This window comes from Lampetra planeri, chromosome 52 (assembly GCF_965212315.1).
Source record: "Lampetra planeri chromosome 52, kcLamPlan1.2.h2, whole genome shotgun sequence".
In the NCBI taxonomy this organism is placed as follows: Eukaryota; Metazoa; Chordata; class Hyperoartia; order Petromyzontiformes; family Petromyzontidae; genus Lampetra; species Lampetra planeri.
The window spans coordinates 7,730,507-7,751,465 of NC_136158.1; the positions used below are offsets into that span (position 1 = coordinate 7,730,507).

At 50.1% G+C, this 20,959-nt stretch overlaps 1 protein-coding gene across 4 annotated transcripts in view; it reads right to left on the reverse strand.

Annotated features, from left to right (window-relative positions):
- The window catches only part of LOC144734721 (ATPase MORC2-like), a 110,225-nt gene that overhangs the window by 18,803 nt on the left and 70,463 nt on the right, over window positions 1–20,959 (reverse strand). For 2 of the 4 annotated variants that reach the window (XM_078617049.1, XM_078617053.1), the window contains exons 13-20: window positions 16,404–16,489; window positions 15,152–15,292; window positions 14,889–15,043; window positions 13,457–13,588; window positions 12,732–12,837; window positions 3,527–3,581; window positions 2,185–2,286; window positions 1,378–1,491 (exon numbers count right to left, since the gene is read on the reverse strand). In XM_078617049.1, the coding sequence (XP_078473175.1) occupies window positions 1,378–1,491; window positions 2,185–2,286; window positions 3,527–3,581; window positions 12,732–12,837; window positions 13,457–13,588; window positions 14,889–15,043; window positions 15,152–15,292; window positions 16,404–16,489 (891 nt within the window). The remainder of the gene's footprint in view (window positions 1–1,377; window positions 1,492–2,184; window positions 2,287–3,526; window positions 3,582–12,731; window positions 12,838–13,456; window positions 13,589–14,888; window positions 15,044–15,151; window positions 15,293–16,403; window positions 16,490–20,959) is intronic. The other 2 variants (XM_078617052.1, XM_078617051.1) reach the window with 2 other exon arrangements.

Below are 20,959 nucleotides of genomic sequence, written 5' to 3' on the forward strand. Positions count from 1 at the left end.
ATTGCTACATTGGAGAAACGAAACGTCATGTTTCTGATCGTGTCCGCGAGCACAAGTCAGATCTGAAACACGGCAGAACTGATTCTTCGGCCGTTGCCGATTCATTGCTACAACTCTGTAGGCTCTCATGAAATTGTCTTTTCCGAGACCAAGGTGCTCTGCAAACCTCCTGGCTACCATCAAAGGTTTGTACACGAAGCCATAATTTCAACCGTGATGATGGTTACAAACTGAGTAATCATTGGAAAGATGTGATTAACCATGCAAAAAAGATTTAACTACACTTATTTGGACCATCTTATTTGACAGACAACTATTACAGGTTATTGATAGACAGTCAGTTTTGTTTTACCAGTTTTAGTTTTTCTTTTTTCATACTTTTGTTATGTAGGCTAGGCGTAGTCACAAACCGCACCTCTCCATAACAAAGGTTCAGTCTTTTGTTATGCAGTCTATTCTTAGTCTTAAGCCTCACCTTACCATATTAATAAAAAGTGTGCCGTTCCTGGCCCTTCCCCCCTCAACCATTATATATACGGAGTGGTATCTCTTGTAATCTCTCATTTACTTGATACAGCTGTCGTGGCTGTGACGGTTCCACCTGAAGACGGAAGCTTGTGTTGCCTCCGAAACGTCGTGATTTTTATTTTATTTTACTTTTATTAATTTTAATTTTTAAATCCTTTATATTAAGTTTGCTTGCGTGCTTGCTTGCGTGCTTGCTTGCTTACGACCGTGCAAATCTTTCGGTCGTTTTTTAACCCACTTCCCGTGATCCAATCGAGCTGACATTTTCCACACAGACTTGTTGTGCGAGACAATTAATGTTCGTGAAAAAAAATTCCCAAAATTTTACACTTTAGAGGCAAAAAAAAATTATTTTACATATATTCAAATAGAACTCATTCATGGCTTTGGCTGAACGTCACAGTGTAAGAGCCCAGAGCGTAACCCCTCCACAGGCCGTGGCGGAGTAGCGCAGTTGGTAGCGCCCTCGTTTCCCATGCCAAAGGTCGCGGGATCGATCCCCGCGTCCTCCACAGGCGAATATATTTTTAAATCCTTTATATTAAGTTCGCTGCCACGCATATAAAGGATTTATAGTGAAAAACTTAGTTTTTACGGGTTATACTTATTTTACCTACGTGACTTTACCGCAAAAAACCTAAGAATATGAATCCTTGCAGTCACGAAAGCTTCAAATCTAGAATTGATGTCAGCCACCACAAACACCAGTGATGAAATTAGTACATGGTGCGGTGTGTAGTAAACATTACATAGGCGCTGTTACTCGCTTACAGCGCTTGCCAGAACAGTCCGTTAAAGGCTTTACGGGGGACATTTGTCTTTGCTCGTGTGTAGCAGGCAGTCGAAAACCTTGCTCTGCTGGCATCTGCGCTTGGGATCAGAAGAGGTGTCGCTCTCTTCTCCTCCTCCTTGTTCTGTTTCCGAGCTGCTTGAAATGATGACCGTAACGCTCGCTTCTTCGTTCTGCAGGAACCATTTATAATAAAACATATATATACAGGGGGCCCAAAAGTCAGGACACATAGGGTTATATTTTATCTATTATAATTATTAATATATCTTTGTATGCTTCCTCTTTAAATAACATTTAAATGGAAATAAAATTGACTGAATCGAAACAAAACATAATTGATGAATGTTGATGGATTACCCCTGTAATATTAAAAAGAAAAAATACTAAATTCATAAATAAATATAATGAATGCATCATGAATTGAACTTATGGCAGGACCCCGGGGTTCCGAATAAACGGAAGTCAAAATCGTGTATTTATTTTTTGGCGACTCAGTCCCACCGCGCACATAAACTCCGCGAACCACCTGGCGCGGATCATTCTGTTGTCATGTCGTCCAAGCGCAGCAAGGACAAATGCGCAGAAGAAACGTAACTTTTAAACTTTGATTAGCGCATCGTGTAGAGCTCGTCGAGAGGAATAGATTGCCGTATCGTTCGCCTTCAACAGACATAAAATTCCGTCACAACGCAGTTTATGTGAGAGCCGGGGTCTTATGGGACACCGGGGTCCCGCCATAAGGTTCAATTGATGTTAGTAATGTAAACTAGTTTGGGGTCAAGCCTAGGGGCACGGCCCAGTAGCAGCAGTCCCTGTGCATTAGTCTGCCAGTAGGGGGCGATGATTTCCACGTGCAACCCCACCCTCGTCGTTATCCGTCGCTTCTTCCCCCGAGCTGTGGAGCCACAGGAGGTGCTGGGGCTGTCTCTGCAAGCGTGCGAGCTGCCGCCAGAACTACGCGCAGCCTGTATAGAGAAGACAAATTAAAATCAAAATTTTTATTTAGAGCGAAGGAGGAATCTGTTGAGCAATGATGCCCCATTGTGGCATTCAACTCTTGCGGAACTGCCATTCACCGCCATCATCATTCATCAGCCATGTTTTATCCACTGCTGGATGATGGCCACCCCCCATCCACCCCAAGCAGTTGCCACCTCTTGGGGTCTGACCATGCAACGACTCGGTTCCAGTTCCTGCGCACAACACAAATTAATCGCTCCGTTTCCCGTGTGTGGACGTCCCTCCTCTGTGGCACTCGTTCCCTTCCTTTGCCTGGCGCTCTGCTAGTCAGAATCATAACCTTTTTTTATCCTGGAGGAGGAATCTGATGAGCTATGCAGCTCTCTTTTCCAGATGTCCAATAAGGGTGGGTGGTCAGCAAGTTACAATAACAAATAACACAAAACAAAGACTTGGAATGCAACATAGAGAAGAGGTAAGCAAGTCACAAAAAAATTAGAAAAATAAATCAAGTATATAAGTACAAATGGTATAAGTACATCAATTCCTACTGGTTTTTCAACACTAAATTCAAGCTTGGGCAAGGCAAAAAAACAACAACCACAGTCTCAGACCACACCAAGACAACAACACACAGTATCTCACATTAACATTGATCGATACACAAGTGAGGATAAACGTTACAAATCACATTTGCAAATGTGGGAGGAAATGTGAATGTACGATGTTAAGGGAGGAAACGTTGCTCCAAAACATTGGTGCTGCCATCCCTTCCGGCCGTGACACATCCAGCCCAAGTCCATTAAACAATTCAACACCCCCCTGACATCCACCATCCTACTCTAAGAATAAAATGCCAAATGACGAGTGGGGAAGAGCTGGTAACAATTTGGAAGGAGGCACCTTCTCTGACTCTCTCTGTGCCAGCTATTGCCTGGAGGCAATTGTGTCCAAGAGACAATAACCCATTGTAGGTTACGACTACAAATGATGGCAGCTGCTGCGTCTAGAAGCGATATCACACACAGAGTGACACGTGTTGGACTGTGCCTCTGTGCGAGTCTGGGTGTCTGCGCGAGTCTGTGGGAATCTTTACAAATCTGTAGCTCTCTGCGTACATTCCTGTAAGATGCAGTGACACACCACTTGCTTATAAGAGGCTATGGCGAGTAATTGTTCCTGCACAGTGTCCATGCTGCAGCCTGCTCACTCCCCCGCTGTGTAAGCACTATGCACTGGTTCAACCTTTTGCTTCATGATCTGCAGGGGAATGTGAGGGTCCTGTTCCACAGCCTCGCAACTGTAAAACAGAAGCAACAACAACACAACCCATCACTCAATCCCTACAACTGTACACCATCTCACCCATGTCTTCATTCAGACCCATTAATTTGATCCCATTTAATCGAAACTTGGTCAACTTTTGAAAAACGACATTGTGAATCACTTGTAATTGGATCGCACACATACAGCAGCAATAGTTGCCCCCCACTGGCAAACTGATGCCCCCAGGTCACCCACTCTTGCAAATGAGACTGAGTATATTAACCACTAGCGGTAAGTACTCGGCGTTGCCCGGGCAAAAAAGGCAGACACACACATGGACTTACACACAGACATCGACCCACACACATAGAAACATATCGACTTAGACGCACACACACATATGGTTAAACCCAGGATGGATTGTTAGCAGGCCAGCCTAAATGTTTATAACCGGCAAAGATGTTCCATTAGGGGGGTGCACGTTTCGCAAGCGTAGAGAAGGGAGGGAATTACCGTGGCCGAGAAGACCTGGAGCTTCATGCGGAGCGAGAGACCAGGTAGCTTCCACACAGCGTTACGCAGCGGATGAAAAGATAATGGCGCTCGACTGATTCGGTATGAGACCTCTGCTGTTTAACCGGGCAGGTATGGGAACTCTGTAATCTCTCCACAACTGGACCATCAGCATTGTGAGTTCTGGGGGTGGATTGTCCGATGGTACAAAATACCCAGGCAGGTGCTTAGTTTTGGTGGGGCTGATGGTAAGGCCGCACCTCATAGTGGCAAGCTCCAGGTTCAGCAGCAGTGCCTCCAACTCCTCCTCTGAGTGAGCAGCAATCACCAGAGCATTGGCATACACAATATGGTTGAGCAATAGCGAGCCATCCCTTGACCGCACCCCAGCATCGATCAGCCTTCCAATGTATCTGTACCATATGGTAATTACTCCGGTACAGCCATTGCAGGCATCACGAACTACGTGGTCAAAATAGATGCGAAATAATGTGGGAGCCAGAGGACATTCCTGTGGCACCCCAAGGTGAACAGGGAATGGCTCTGACTCCCGGGCACGTAGTTTGACCTGTGCCCGCTGACTATCATGAAGGTCCTTAAGGATCGTGAGCAAAGGGTGAGGGACTCCGAAAGCATGAAGAACAACCCAGAGGCCAGGCCTACTGATGGTATCATAGGCCTTGAGCAGGTCAAGAAAGCACACACATGGACTCACACGCACACATGGACCTACAGACACGCAAAGAAATGGACTCACACTGACTCACATGGAGGCACGCACACAAAGCGACTAACACACACGCACATGGACTGAGACACACACACATATCGACTCACCCACACACACACATAGACGCACACACACATACATAGACTAACACACACATTGCCATACACACACATACGGACTCTCACACACAGACACCGACTTTAGATACACACACATGGATGAACACACACATATCGACTCACACAAACGAATTGAGTTACACACACACATCGAGTGACACGCACACATGTATGGACTTACACACACACATGGACTGACACGCATAGACACACAAACGCACATTGACTTACACACTCAGATGGAGGCATGCACACATGTCGACGAACACGCACACATGGACTAACACACACACAGCAACTGATACGCACACAAATGGACTGACACGCACACTTGGACTGACACACAAACACTTAGACGTACAGACACATACATTGGGCGTTGTCCGTTAGAAAAAGACAGACACACACATGGACCTACACGCACACACATAGACTCAAACACGCACACATCGACTCGCACACACACATGGACGTGCACAGCAATCCCCGATGATGGCACAGCTATCAGCATCGCAGTACAACGTACGAGTAAATAGCGTGACGTGAGCAATCGAAATAGAAATGCAGAAGAAATAAGTTGAAATGAGTGTAAATTAAAGAGCAGCAGTATGCACAGGTAAGTAGAGAAGCAGGCTACAGTCTAGATTATAGACTGGCAGTTCGCCGACTCAATGACATAAGCATTTCCACAGTCGACATAAAAAGCTTGCAATACGGGCAGCAGCTAAAAAAGCAGGATACAGTCGACATGAAAGGCTCGCAGGATACTTAGTGAGGTAAAGAAGCAGGCAACAGATTATAGACTGGCATACAATCATAATGGGCAAAAGAAAATTAAGTGTAGATAATAGAGTGGCAGTGCAATGACATTAATGAATCAGCAGGCAGCAGGCCATATCGCAGACTGGCAGTACACCGTCGCAGCGTAATAAAAACACAGGTAAACAAGAATTGAGGAAGCTAATAATGAAATATTAGTTTTCTGCACAGAAACATTATTATTGTAATATTTGTTTCATAATAGTAAGCAATGAACGTGATGAATAATCTGCACACAAACATTATTATAGTAAGATTTGCCAACTGATTACTTTAATAATCGTAAACAATGAACCAGAGTTGTTATGTGCACACGTGTGTGTGTCAGTCTATATGTGTGTGTGTCTCAGTCCATGTGCATGTGTGTTAGTCAGTGTAAGTCCATTTATTTGCGTGTCTGTAGGTCCATGTGTGCGTCTTAGTCCAAGCGTGTGCTTTATTGACCTGCTCAAGGCCTATGATACCATCAGTAGGCCTGGCCTCTGGGTTGTTCTTCGTGCTTTCCGAGTCCCTCACCCACTGCTCACCATCCTTAAGGACCTTCATGATGGTGAGCGGCCCCGCGTCAAGCTACATGGCCGTGAGTCAGAGCCATTCCCTGTACACCTTGGGGTGCGACAGGGATGTTCTCTGGCTCCCACATTATTTTACATATATTTAGACCACGTAGTTCGTGAAGCCTTCAATGGCTGTACCGGAAGAATTCCCATCTGGTACAGATACAATGGGAGGCTGATCGATGCCCGGGTGCGATCAAGGTATGGCTCCCTATTGCTCAACCACGTTATGTATGCCGATGATCTGCTAATTGCTGCTCACTCGGAGGAGTTCGAGGTGCCGCTGCTGAACCATCAGTCCCACCAAAACTAAGCACCTGCCTGGGTATTTTGTACCATTGGACACTCCACCCCCACAACTCCCAATTGGTGATGGGCCAGTTGTAGAGAGAGTGGAAAGTTTCCCATACCTGGGCAGTGTGCTTATGACCGGCTCCAGTTTAACAGCAGAGGTCTCACTCCGAATCAGTCGAGCAGCAATATATTTTCATCGGTTGCGTAACGCTGTGTGTAAGCTACCTGGTCTGTCGCTCCGCACGAAGCTTCAGGTCTTCTCGGCCACAGTCATTCCCTCCCTTCTCTACGCTTGCGAAACGTAGACCCCCCCTAATGGAGCATCTTCGCTGGTTGGAAACATTTAGGCTGGCCTGCCTACGATCCATCCTGGGTTTAACCAGGCTGGATTTTGTGATCACACCCTCACCAATCACCACTCACCCTCCCTGCTCACCCTCACTGCTCACCCTTACCACTCACCCTCACTACTCACCACTCATCCTCACCAATCACACCCTCAACAATCACCACTCACCCTCACCACTCACTCTCACCACTCACCCTCACAACAACCACTCACCCTCACCGCTCACCACTCACCCTCACTACTCACCCTCACCACTCCCCACTCATCCTCACCAATCACCACTCACCCTCACTGCACACCCTCACCGCTCACCACTTACCCTCACCACTCACAACCGCAACTAACCATCCCCACTCACCCTCACTACTCACCACTCATCCTCACCAATCACACCCTCACCAATCACCACTCACCCTCACCACTTGCCACTCACCCTCACCATTCACCCTCACCACTCTCCCTCACCACTCATCCTCACCAATCACACCCTCACCAATCACCACTCACCCTCACTGCTCACCCTCACCGCTCACCACTCACCCTCACCACTCAACCTCCCCTCACCACTCAACCTCACCCTCACCCCTCACTAATCACCACTCACAACCGCCACTCACCCTCCCCACTCACCCACACTACTCACCACTCATCCTCACCAATCACACCCTCAACAATCACCACTCACCCTCACCACTCACGCTCAACACTCACCCTCACCACTCATGCTCACCACTAACCCTCACCACTCACCCTCACCACTCACTAATCACCTCTCATAACCGTCACTCACCCTCACCACTCACTCTTACCACTCATCCACACCACTCACCCTCACTGCTCACCCTTACCGCTCACCCTCACTACTCACCACTCATCCTCACCAATCACACCCTCAACAATCACCACTCACCCTCACCACTCACCCTGACCACTCACCACTCATCCTCACCAATCACACCCTCAACAATCACCACTCACCCTCACCACTCACCCTGACCACTCACCACTCATCCTCACCAATCACACCCTCAACAATCACCACTCACCCTCACCACTCACCCTGACCACTCACCACTCATCCTGACCAATCACACCCTCACCAATCACCACTCACCCTCACTGCTCACCCTTACCACTCACCCTCACTACTCACCACTCATCCTCACCAATCACACCCTCACCAATCACCACTCACCCTCACTGCTCACCCTCACCGCTCACCACTCACCCTCACCACTCAACCTCCCCTCACCACTCAACCTCATCACTCACCCCTCACTAATCACCACTCACAACCGCCACTCACCCTCCCCACTCACCCTCACTACTCACCACTCATCCTCACCAATCACACCCTCAACAATCACCACTCACCCTCACCACTCACGCTCAACACTCACCCTCACCACTCATGCTCACCACTAACCCTCACCACTCACCCTCACCACTCACCCTCACCACTCACTAATCACCTCTCATAACCGTCACTCACCCTCACCACTCACTCTTACCACTCATCCACACCACTCACCCTCACTGCTCACCCTTACCGCTCACCCTCACTACTCACCACTCATCCTCACCAATCACACCCTCAACAATCACCACTCACCCTCACCACTCACCCTGACCACTCACCACTCATCCTCACCAATCACACCCTCAACAATCACCACTCACCCTCACCACTCACCCTGACCACTCACCACTCATCCTCACCAATCACACCCTCAACAATCACCACTCACCCTCACCACTCACCCTGACCACTCACCACTCATCCTGACCAATCACACCCTCACCAATCACCACTCACCCTCACTGCTCACCCTTACCACTCACCCTCACTACTCACCACTCATCCTCACCAATCACACCCTCACCAATCACCACTCACCCTCACTGCTCACCCTCACCGCTCACCACTCACCCTCACCACTCAACCTCCCCTCACCACTCAACCTCATCACTCACCCCTCACTAATCACCACTCACAACCGCCACTCACCCTCCCCACTCACCCTCACTACTCACCACTCATCCTCACCAATCACACCCTCAACAATCACCACTCACCCTCACCACTCACGCTCAACACTCACCCTCACCACTCATGCTCACCACTAACCCTCACCACTCACCCTCACCACTCACCCTCACCACTCACTAATCACCTCTCATAACCGTCACTCACCCTCACCACTCACTCTTACCACTCACCCTCACCACTCACCACCCTCACAACAACCACTCACCCTCACAACAACCACTCACCCTCACTACTCACCCTCACCACTCATCCTCACCAATCACCACTCACCCTCACCGCTCACCACTCAACCTCACCACTCACGCTCACCCTCACCACTCACCCCTTACTAATCACCACTAACAACCACCACTCACCCTCCCCACTCACCCCCCCCCCACTCACCCTCACCAATCACCACTCACCCTCACCACTTACCACTCACCCTCACCACTCACTACTCACCCTCACCATTCACCCTCACCACTCTCCCTCACCACTCTCCCTCACCACTCTCCCTCACCACTCTCCCTCACCAGTCACGCTCACCACTCACGCTCACCACTCACCCTCACTACTCACCCTAACCACTCACCCTCAACACTCACCCTCACCACCACCACTCACCCTATTCCCGTTTTAAAAACTTACTTACGTGTCGCCAAGTATGCTTGAGGGTGATTGGTGAGGGAGAGTGGTGAGGGTAAGTAGTGAGGAATAGTGGTGAGGGTGAGTTGTGAGGGTAAGTGGTGAGGGTGAGTGGTGAGTGGTCAGTGATAGTGAGTGGTGAGTGATAGTGAGTGATAGTGAGTGGTGAGGGTGAGTGGTGATGGTGAGTGAGGGAGAGTGGTGAAGGAGAGTGCTGAAGGTGTATATATTTTTGCCTATGATGACAGCAGTACATGCTGACGTTTTGTATGTTAAATGTAAAAGCTAAATGTGTGAATGTGTGTGTCTGTTGGAAATGTCAAGCAAGCTTGGCGACACGCAGATTTTAAAACGGGAATAGGGCGATTCTAAAGTAATCTACAACCTTCGATGAGTCCTTTGTGCGATTCAAAGAATTGATTCCTGGCGTGTTGGGGGTTTACATTTTTTATTACAGAGTTTTATTTTCATTGATATGTTATGTTTTAAAGTTGTCAGGAGTTTTTAATTATATTTTTGCCCCGGGCAACTCCGGATATTTCCCATTCGTAACAGTTTATATCGACTCTATAACCAACTTATAGTAAACGGGAATCGGCGATTCTAAAGGAGTCTACAACCTTCGATTCCTTTGCACGATTCAGAGAATCAATTCTTGGCTCGGTTGGGTTTAAAATTTTAATTACACAGTTGTATTTTCATTGGTATGTTATGTTTTAAAGTTTTCAGAAGATTTTAAATGTATTTTCCCCCCGGGCAACGCTGGGTATATCGAGTTTATAGCACAAAGTCTTCGCCTGACACGTGTGGGGTGTTGAGGCCTAGTACCGTGCAGAGCCTCCGGCCTCGCCTAGATTGCCCACCCGGCCGAGGCTGGGGGCTGGGCCGCTACCCCCACCCCGCGCTACAAAAATACTGTCTAATCGCTATAATTTTATTATCTACCGACCCTATAATAGTAAGTGCACACATTGGGGTGGGGGGGGGGGAAGTGAAACTTTGATGTATTTACCTCAGCGTCGCGTGTTAATGCGTGTGCATATTTTTTACGGGAATTAAAAATGGCGTCCACCCCGCAGCGATGGCGTTGCTGCCCATTGCCAGGGGCAACCGCCCTGGTCGGCGTCTCGCGCATGCGCAACGTTGTGCTTCGTCACGTGCCGGTCGGCAATAGTAAATAAATAAATAAACATAAATCTCACTAAATCGATAATCGGACCGATTTAAAGGCGACGGACAAAAAATCGGAAATGCCTATGTTCACCGCGGGGCACGGGACGTGCCTCCGGGCAAATTTTTTTCGTCCTAAACCCCCACGGCCCGAGCGCCAGATCCCTCGCAAGCGAGCGTACGCAGACAGACGGACAGACAGACGGACAGACAGACAGACAGACAAAAAGTGACGTTTATAGGTAAGATAAGAGAAGAAGAAAGAGAAGAATAAAATAAAAGAAAGATAAGATACAACACCATAACTACAACTACACGAACGTGCCCGTTACAACACGGAACATGCAGTTACAATGCATAATGGGCCCGTTACGTGGAAAGCGCAGCTGAGCCCTACGATACAGTACACAGAAAAATCGAGTATGCGTCGGCGTACCCTCATCTAAGTTGTTTGTCATGCCACCTCACTGTGTCGCGTACATATTATCTTGCCAAACCTTATTGTTACATTTATGGGAAAATTGTCTCAACACGTTTTTAGCTTAACAAGGTACTTTTCAGGAAGTCATCTACTCCTGCGTTAAGTGAGGAATTGCTGTGTGCGGTTTTGCTTTGTGCACCCCTCTTTTGAAATGCATCTACCGCAAAAAGTGTGGGAAACCTGTACCACTATGTCGTGGGTATGCCATTAAACCCATTAGTTGAGTATAATAATGCAATAGCTGCTGTAGCTGCATGACGTTATATGTTTTGAGAACATATAACGTTATGGAGTACTCAACTAAACTTTTTAATTTTACCAGGTAAGGCCCACTGTGCTATGTAGCTTGTGTTCAGAAGCGACTTTGCCACAAATTATAGCTCAACAATGGCTTAATCATGTGGAAATTCATAGCAACCAAATACTCTAAACGCATGATTATAAAGGTGGAGGGACAAACCAGAGGTACCGGAGACGACCACAGGGAGAACACGCAAACTACAAATAAACAGGCGTCAGGGTCAGGATCGAACCCATGACCTCCTCAGTATCAGGCAAGTTAGTTAACATCTCACCGCCACGACACCCCGAGTTGTGGGGCCACAACACAAAACAGCATTTAAAGCTGACTTGGGCACAGGGAAGAGTACTCCTCCCCTTTGCTGACCATGAAGTGGATGTCTCACAGCTGTGTAAATATAAACAATGTCTACCTCTGACAGGGGGCACCAGGAGTGGAACATGAGGCCAAACACACACTCACTTGCCTCATAAGAGAGAGCACTTCTTTTTCTCATGAGAAAGATTGGATAAGAAACTAAATAATCAGTATACATTGGTCAATTCATGATGTATGCTGAGAGATGACGCCTGTTCATAGACTCTAATGATAACAGACTGTGCTTAAAGTCCATTTATTAATGAGTATCACAAGTACTTTGGTCTCTAGTATCCTTATTAAATTTGAGTCGTGCATTTACATTACTTTTGATATTGGGTTGTTTTATGTTGATTACTTTTCCATATAGAGCACTGCCCGATTTGATTTGCTTTTTGATGAATACCAATACCTTCGTAACAGTATTATAAGTTATACTGACCAGCGGTTGCCTATTAATGACTGCTTTGTTTTTTGGTAAACAAATGTATTTCTTGCACTAAAGTCCTGTTCCCGTGTGTGTGGTTACCAGTGTGCTAAACCTTTCCATTGCATGTGACAATATAAAACGAATCTGGTTAAATTGGGTAACTGTCATTATCCAATTATGCTCTAGACAACAAAACACCCAAATAATATACAAATAACCTTTGTAACGACAACGTTCGCTAGCCGACGTCAAGGACTCCAGTGACATCATTCGACAAGAGGAGGCCATCGTGTGCTGGGCATCTCGGTTCACATTTGCCATCGATTCCTAAAATGAGAGCGTGAGTTGGTGTGGTTTTGAGCATGTGTCCCCTGACCCGCGACTGACCGGTTGTCCCTGGGGTCGGGGTTCATGGAGCAAACCCAGACTTCCGGGAAAGGGTTGTGGAGGTCTTCTGAGCAGAAGGGAAGTGAGCGCCACTTGAGACACGTGTCTGCGCCAAACAGACCCCCACCCCCACACAAAGATAAAGGTCCCCCACGTGGCTTGCACAAGGTGGCTGGGGCAAGTTCCATTGGAGAGGAGCGTGGCCGGCACTGCGCACGAGCGTGGTGGTTTGGTCAGCTTTTCGCCCCAGCCATCTTTGTCTGCCAGGTATTCATTTAAGGCAGAGTTTACCTAGGGCAAGCCCGAGACGGATTCAGATATTCACCACCGTTATTGGCCGTAGAGCGGGAATCGAACTCGGGTTGTCGGGTTTGTAGCCCAGTGCCACTGCTCCCCAAAAACACCTACACAAAGATCACATATAGCCTTAACAGACTGCTGGGGCAGTGCTGTGGCACCTACGAAGACCGGCACGGCACACGAGGGGGTGGGTGGCCAAAACCAGGCCCATCCGCCTTTGTTTCCCTAGTGTTGTAATTACAAAATGCACCAGGTACTCAATTAAGGCTGAGTCGACCTAGGAAAGGCCCAGGACCAATTTAAAATATTCGCACTGGTCGTGGGGTTCGTAGGGCATCGTGGCAACCGCTGCACCACTGCTTCCACACCTCCTACACACTCGCTCGCCCCGCCGACGTTCGCTCGCTCAACCTGCACACCCTTACCGCACTGCACGTTGGTCGGTACTTCTATGGCTCTACAGCGGCGGTACTGAGGCTCCGAGCTGGGGACCTGGACCCAGTCCCCCCGGCTCAGGTACCCAAACCTAGCCCAGAACTTGGAGACATCGTTGCCGGCTGTACACCCACACAAACACAAAGATGTCCCATGTAGCATACAGACTAACACGTAGGCTTTCGCGACCAATATTATTCATAATCAACGTTTTTGGGTTTAGATCTCGTTATTTATAAATGTGTCGTAACCCTCCACCACCCGACATGGCCAATCAGTAAAAAAGTGTCACGTTGAAAAAAGACAAATAGTTCACTGCTTTAGCCCACCGGTGTGTTGAGGCGTGAAACCACACCATTTACAAAGGCGTGAAACCACAACATTTACAATTGTAAATGTTGTGGTTTCACGCTTCAACACACCGGTGGGCTAAAGCAGTGAACTATTTGTCTTTTGTCAACGTGACACTTTTTTACTGATTGGCTGTGTCGGGTGGTGGAGGGTTACGACACATTTATAAATAACGCGATCTAAACCCAAAAACGTTGATTATGAGCATACAGACTGTTGAGGTAAGTGCGGTTAGCGAGTAGCAACTATGACAGCTGGCACGAAACACCTACAATGGGGTGGTGTGGCTAAAACCATGCTCAGCCACTTTTATCTGACGCGATTATGTTTACACATTACACCAGGTACTAATTTATGGCTGAGTTGAATAAGGGGACACCCAGGACCGATTCACAGATATTCGTCGTCACCATAATTGGTCATGAGGGAGAATCGAACTTGTGTCGCCGGGTTCGTAGCGTGGCGTGCTAACCGCTGTGCCACTGCTCCCTATCTGTACAAATACAGCCTTGGTCACTCCACTGCTGGATTAGGCTGGGGGCTGACGGTGGATGTGATGGTGGTTGGGGGGGGGCGAGGGTGTTTGAGGAGGAGGGGGGGATGATGGTTGTGGGGGGGGAGGAGAGATGGCGATTGTGGGGGGGAGGGGCAATGGTGATGGGAGGGGAGGGGGGGGATGGTGGTTGTGGGGGGGAGGGGCGATGGGGATTGAGGGGGAGGGGGGAATGGTGGTTGTGGGGGGAGGGGCGATGATGGTTGGCGGGAGGGGGGCGATGGTGGTTAGGAGGGAGGTGGTTGTAGGAGGGAGGGGCGACAATAGTTGGGGTGGAGGGGGGGCTGGTGGTTGTGGGGGGGAGGGGGTGACGGTGGTTGGGGGGGGAGGGGGGGGTTGTGGGGGGTTGGGGTGACGTGTTTGGGGGGAGGGGGGGGGATGGTGGTTGGGGGGTAGAAGGGCGTTCATCCAACAGCAGATTGACTGTGGGTCAATGACCGTGGTGGTAGCCGGATGGGGGTTCTGGGCAGCTGGGGGTATGGGGTGGGGTCAGCGCTTCATCTGCTGCTGCTGCTCACCGATGCCCAGCATCCTGCGGTAGTGCTCCACGTGCTCCGCGAGCGCCCGAAGCAGCAAGGTGACCTCAGTGGAGTCGGTAAAGCCCTGCTTGTTGTGCGTCGGCTCCAGTACCATGCAGGGCAAGTCGACCACCGCCACCACGCCGCCACACCCCCTGGGACAACCGCCACGGCAGCGTTCACGTCAACAGGGTTCACCCCCCCCACCTCTTCACCTGTCCCCATGTGTCGCCCCCCTCACCTGTCCCTGTGTGTCCCCTCACCTGCCTGAGGTAGACCGAGGGCCCAAGTGGTCGTACATGCGGATGAGGCGGCCGCTGGTGTAGATGCAGGCACCGTCGTGGTGTCTCCTCTCAACATTCAGCCCTAGCACAAAACAGAGCTGCTTGGGCCTGCGTAGATTCCTGTAGGTGTTCACAGAAACACAGAGAGAGACAGAAACTGACTCGGTCTACCAGACTGACCCCTTCGTCTTATCTACAGAGGCCAATCTACCTGGACACCGCTGGCACCTGTCATCAGCAAGTCCAGTCAGCTCCCAAGTCGAGCCGTATCACATCATCAACTCTACTCCAGCCCGTGTTGTGCCTATTTAGCTCTACCAACAACAACCGCCATTCTCCACTAAGTGGCGGTGATATCACTACAACAGTTGTGCCTAGTGAGGTGAACCTGAGGCTACTTCAAGTGTGGAAGGCTCGCTACTGGCAGAAGTACACAGGCAGGACCCAAGTGCCATGGGTTGACTGAGATGACCCGCAGATGCGCCACCTGTGCTCCCCATTGTGCCAACTTGTTGTACAGTATTTTATCTGCTCGGTGCTCTGCTCATTGTTGCGAGCGTCGCTCCTCTGTCCTCCGTTGTTGGAGGGCGACTGCCTCCAACTGCCCGGTAGCATCCTTTACGGGCCTCTTCCACCACAGAAGCTGACCTTGACACCACTGATACGGTCATCGGTAAGTCCACTCAGCTCCATATCATCCTTCACCGCATGAGTCCATCTCTTTTCCAGCCTGTACTGTGCCTATTTAGCCCCTTATATCCTGCCAAACAGAAGCTGCTTGGGCATACGGTGCCTGGACATGCGGGCTACACGGTCCAGCCCCTCATACATTATCTATCTCACACACACACACACACAAGTCCGCGCGCACGTGCCGAAAGACAAAGACAATTAACACCCATGTTGCCTCAAAGCAACTGTCGGGACAAGTGTTGTTAGTGAGCAGCCCCTATGAGGGCCGCCACAGCACACAAGCGGTTGGTGTGGCCAGCACCACGCCCTGCTGCCTTCGTCTCCCCAGTAGTGATGTTGTTTACACACCGTATCAGGTAACTGTGTGACGAACCGGTAACCCAAGATAAAGTCCTCATGGCTGATATCAGAATCGAATATCTAAAACGGTTCTGGGCCATGCTTAGGTCACCAACAATACTTTCCTCAACGGTCTTGAGTAGGCTACACGGGGCTCTTTGTCCTTGGACACACACGCACACACGCGCCAAGTAGTTACCCCAGGTATTGCTGCAACTCGTTGCGGAGGTGTTGCAGCTCACACTGCTGCTCAGAGGCTGCGACCTGAGCCTGGCGGACCTGTGACTGCACCGACACAGTACGGATACAACCACACAATGCAACCATCTAACCTATAAACGTCACTTTTTGTCTGTCCGTCTGTCCGTCTGTCCCTCTGCGTACGCTCGCTTTGGAGGGATTTGGCGCTCGTGCCGTGGGGTTTAGGAAGAACAAATTTTGCAGGTGGGCACGCCCCCGGCCCTGCGGTGAACGTAGGCATTTCCGATTTTCCGTCGCCTTTAAATCGGTCTGATTATCGATTTAGTGCGATTTTGCTTTATTTATTTATTTACTATTCTTTTTTTACTTACTATTGCCGACCGGCGCGGACCACGGCGGTTGCCCCTGGCAACGGCCAGCGACGCCTTCGCTGCGGGGTGGACGCCATGTTTAATTCCCGTTACAAATATGCACACGCATTAACACGCGACGCTGAGGTAAATACATCAAAGTTTCACGTCCTCTTCACTCCCCCCCACTCCAGTGTGCGCAATTACTATTATAGGGTCTGCAGATAATAAAATTATAGCGATTAGACAGTATTATTCTAGCGCGGGGAAGGGGGGGCGATCCCAATACCCAGCCTCGGCCGGCTGGGCAATCTAGGCGAGGCCGGAGGCTCTGCACGGTACTAGGCCTCGTCACCCCACACGTGTCAGGTGAGCACTTTGCGCTATAAACTCGATATACCCAGTGTTGCCCGGGTGAAAAATACATTTAAAAACTTCTTAAAAATATAAAACATAACATACCAATGAAAATACAACTGTGTAATTACTTTTAAACCCGACGCGCCAGGAATCGATTCTCTGAATCGCGCAAAGGAATCGATGGTTGTAGATTCATTTAGAATCGCCGTTCCCATTTAAAATAAGTTGATTATAGAGTCGATATAAACTGCTACGAATGGAAAATATCCGGCGTTGACCGCGGCAAAAAAATTATTATAAACTCCTGAAAACTTTCAAACATAACATACCAATGCAAATAAAACTCTGTAATAAAAAATGTAGCCCAAGCGCGAAAAGAAGCGAATCTTTGCAATCGTTGCGAAGGAATCAAGGGTTGTAGATTACTTTAGAATCGCCCTATTCCCTTTTTAACAAACTGCGTGTCGCAGACACACACATTCACACATTTTGCTTTTACATTTAACATACAAAACGTCAGCATGTACTGCTGTCATCATAGGCAAAAATATATACACCCTCACCACTCTCCCTCACTCACCCTCACCACTTACTATCACTCACCACTCACACTCACCACTCACCATCACTCACCCTCACCACTCACCCTCACCACTCACCCTCACCACTCACTCACCCTCACTACTCACCCTCACCACCACTACTCACCCTCACCACTCTCCCTCACCACTCTCTCACCACTCACCCTCACCACTCACCCTTCTCCCTCAACACTCACGCTCACCCTCACCAATCATCCTCGCCCTCACCACCACCACTCATCCTCACTACTCACCCTCGCCACCACCACTCACCCTCAACACTCACCCTCACCACCACCACTCACCCTCACCTCTCAATCACCCTCACCTCTCACCACTCACCTCTCACCACTCACTTCTCACCCTCACCACTCACCATCACCACTCACCCTCACCACTCACCTCTCACCACTCACCTCTCACCACTCACCTCTCACCACTCACTTCTCACCCTCACCACTCACCCTCACCACTCACCCTCACCACTCACCTCTCACCACTCACCTCTCACCACTCACCTCTCACCACTCACCACTCACCCTCACCACTCACTTTCACCACTCACCCTCACCACTCATGCTCACCCCTCTCCCTCACCACTCACGCTCACCACTCTTCCTCACTCCTCACCACTCACGCTCACCACTCACCCTCACCACTCACTAATCACCCTCACCACCACTACTCACCCTCACCACTCTCCCTCACCACTCACCCTCACCATTCACCCCTTTCCCTTACCACTCACGCTCACCACTCACCATCACCAACCATCCTCAACCTTACCACCACCACTCTCCCTCACCACTCTCCCTCACCACTCACCCTCACCTTAACCACTCACCCTCTCCACTCACCCTCAGCACTCACCACTCACCCTCACCTTCACCACTCACCTCACCACTCACCACTCTCACAACTCACCCTCACCACTCACCCTCACCATTCACCACTCACCCTCACCACTCACCCTGACCACTCACCCTCACCACTCACCATACACCCTCACCACTCACCGCTCTCCCTCACCACTCACCCTCACCGCTCACCACTCACCCTCACCACTCACCATCACTGTGGTGGTGGTACCTGCTATCATGACAGTAGTACAAGCTGACGTTTTGTATGTGTAATGTCAAAAGCTAAATTAGTGAATGTGTGTCTGTAAGAAATGTTAAGCATACTTGGCGACACGTAAGAAAGCTTTTTTAAAAACGGGAATAGGGTGAGTGCTGGTGGTGAGGGTGAGTGGTTAGGGTGAGTGGTGAAGGTGAGGGTGAGTGGTGAGCGATGAGGTGAGTGAGGGTGAGTGGTGAGTGGGCAGGGTGAGTAGTGAGGGTGAGTGGTGAGCGTCAGTGGTGAGCGTGACTGGTGAGTGGTGAGGGAAAGTGGTGAGGGAGAGTGGTGAGGGTGAGTGGTGAGGGTGAGTAGTGGGTGGTGAGGGTGAGTGGTAAGTGGTGAGGGTCAGTGGTGATTGTTGAGGGTGTGATTGGTGAGGATGAGTGGTGAGGGTGAGTGGAAGTTGTGAGTGGTGATTAGTGAGAAGTGAGGGTGAGCGTGAGTGGTGAGGGTGAGCAGTGAGGGTGAGTGGTGATTGGTGAGGGTGTGATTGGTGAGGATGAGTGGTGAGGGTGAGTGTGAGTGGTGAGCGGTAAGGGTGAATGGTTGTTGTGAGGGTGAGTGGTGATGGTGAGTGGTGAGGGTGAGTGGCAGTTGTGAGTGGTGATAGGTGAGCGGTGAGGGGTGAGTGGTGAGTGGTGAGCGTGAGTGGTGAGGGTGAGTGGTGAAGGTGAGTGGTGAGGGTGAGTGCTGAGTGGTGAGGGTGAGAGAGTGGTTAGTTTTAAGGGTGAGTGTTGAGGGTGAGTGGTGAGGTTGAGTGGTAAGGGTTAGTGGAGAGTGGTGAGTGGTCAGGATGAATGGTGAGTAGTGAAGGTGAGGTTGAGTGGTGAGGTTGAGTGGTGAGGGTGAGTGGTGAAGGTGAGTGGTGGTTGTGACGGTGAGTGGTGAGGGTGAGTCGTGAGGGTGAGTGGTGAGCGGTGAGGGTGAGTGGTTGTTGTGAGGGTGAGTTGCAGTTGTGAGTGGTGATGGGTGAGTGGTGAGCGTGAGTGGTGAGGGTGAGTGGTGAGGGTGAGTGCTGAGTGGTGAGGGTGAGTGGTGAGAGAGTCGTTAGTTTTGAGGTTGAGTGGTGAGGGTTAGTGGAGAGTGGTGAGTGGTGATTGGTCAGTGGTGATTAGTCAGGATGAATGGTGAGTAGTGAGGGTGAGGTTGAGTGGTGAGGTTGAGTGGTGAGGGTGAGTGGTGAGGGTGAGTGGTGGTTGTGACGGTGAGTGGTGAGGGTGAGTGGTGAGGGTGAGTGGTGAGGCTGAATGGTGAGGGTGAATGGTGAGAGTGAGTGGTGAGTGGTGAGGGAGAGTGGTGAGGGTGAGTGGTGATGGTGAGGGGTGAGGGTGAGTGGTGAGGGTGAGGGGTGAGTGGTGAGGGGTGAGTGGTGAGGGTGAGTGATGACGAAGAGTGGTGAGGTTGAGTGGTGAGTAGTAAGGGTGAGTGGTGATGGTGAGGGTTAGTGGTGAGGGTGAGTGGTGAGTGGTCAGTGGTGAGGGGTCAGGGTTAGTGGTGAGTGGTGATGGTGAGGGGTGAGTGGTGAGTGGTGACGGTGAGTGGTGAGGGAGAGTGGTGAGGGTGAGTGGTGAGGTTGAGTGGTGAGGTTAAGTGGTGAGGGTGTGTGGTGAGGGTGAGTGGGGAGGGTGAGTGCTGAGGGTGTGGTGAGAGTGAGTGGTGAGGGTGAGTGGTGAGGGTGAGTGATGAGGGTGAGTGGTTAGGATTTGTGATGATGGTGAGTGGTGAGGGTGAGTGTTGATGTTGAGGGTGAGTGGTGAGGGTGTGTGGTGAATAGTAAGGGTGAGTGGTGAGTGGTCAGTGGTGAGGTTGAGTGGTGAGTAGGAAGGGTGAGTGGTGAGGGTGAGTGGTGGGTGGTGAGGGTGAGGTTGAGTGGTGAGTAGGAAGGGTGAGTGGGGAGGGTGAGTGGTCAGTGGTGAGGGGTCAGGGTTAGTGGTGAGGGTGAGTGGTGAGGGTTAGTGGTGAGGGGTGATTGGTGGTGGTGAGGGTGAGTGGTGAGGGTGAGTGGTGATGGTGAGTGGTGAGGGTGAGTGGTGATGGTGAGGGGTGAGTGGTGAGGGTGAGTGGTGACGAAGAGTGGTGACGTTGAGTGGTGAGTAGTAAGGGTGAGTGGTGAGGGGTAGTGGTGAGGGTGAGTGGTTAGGGTT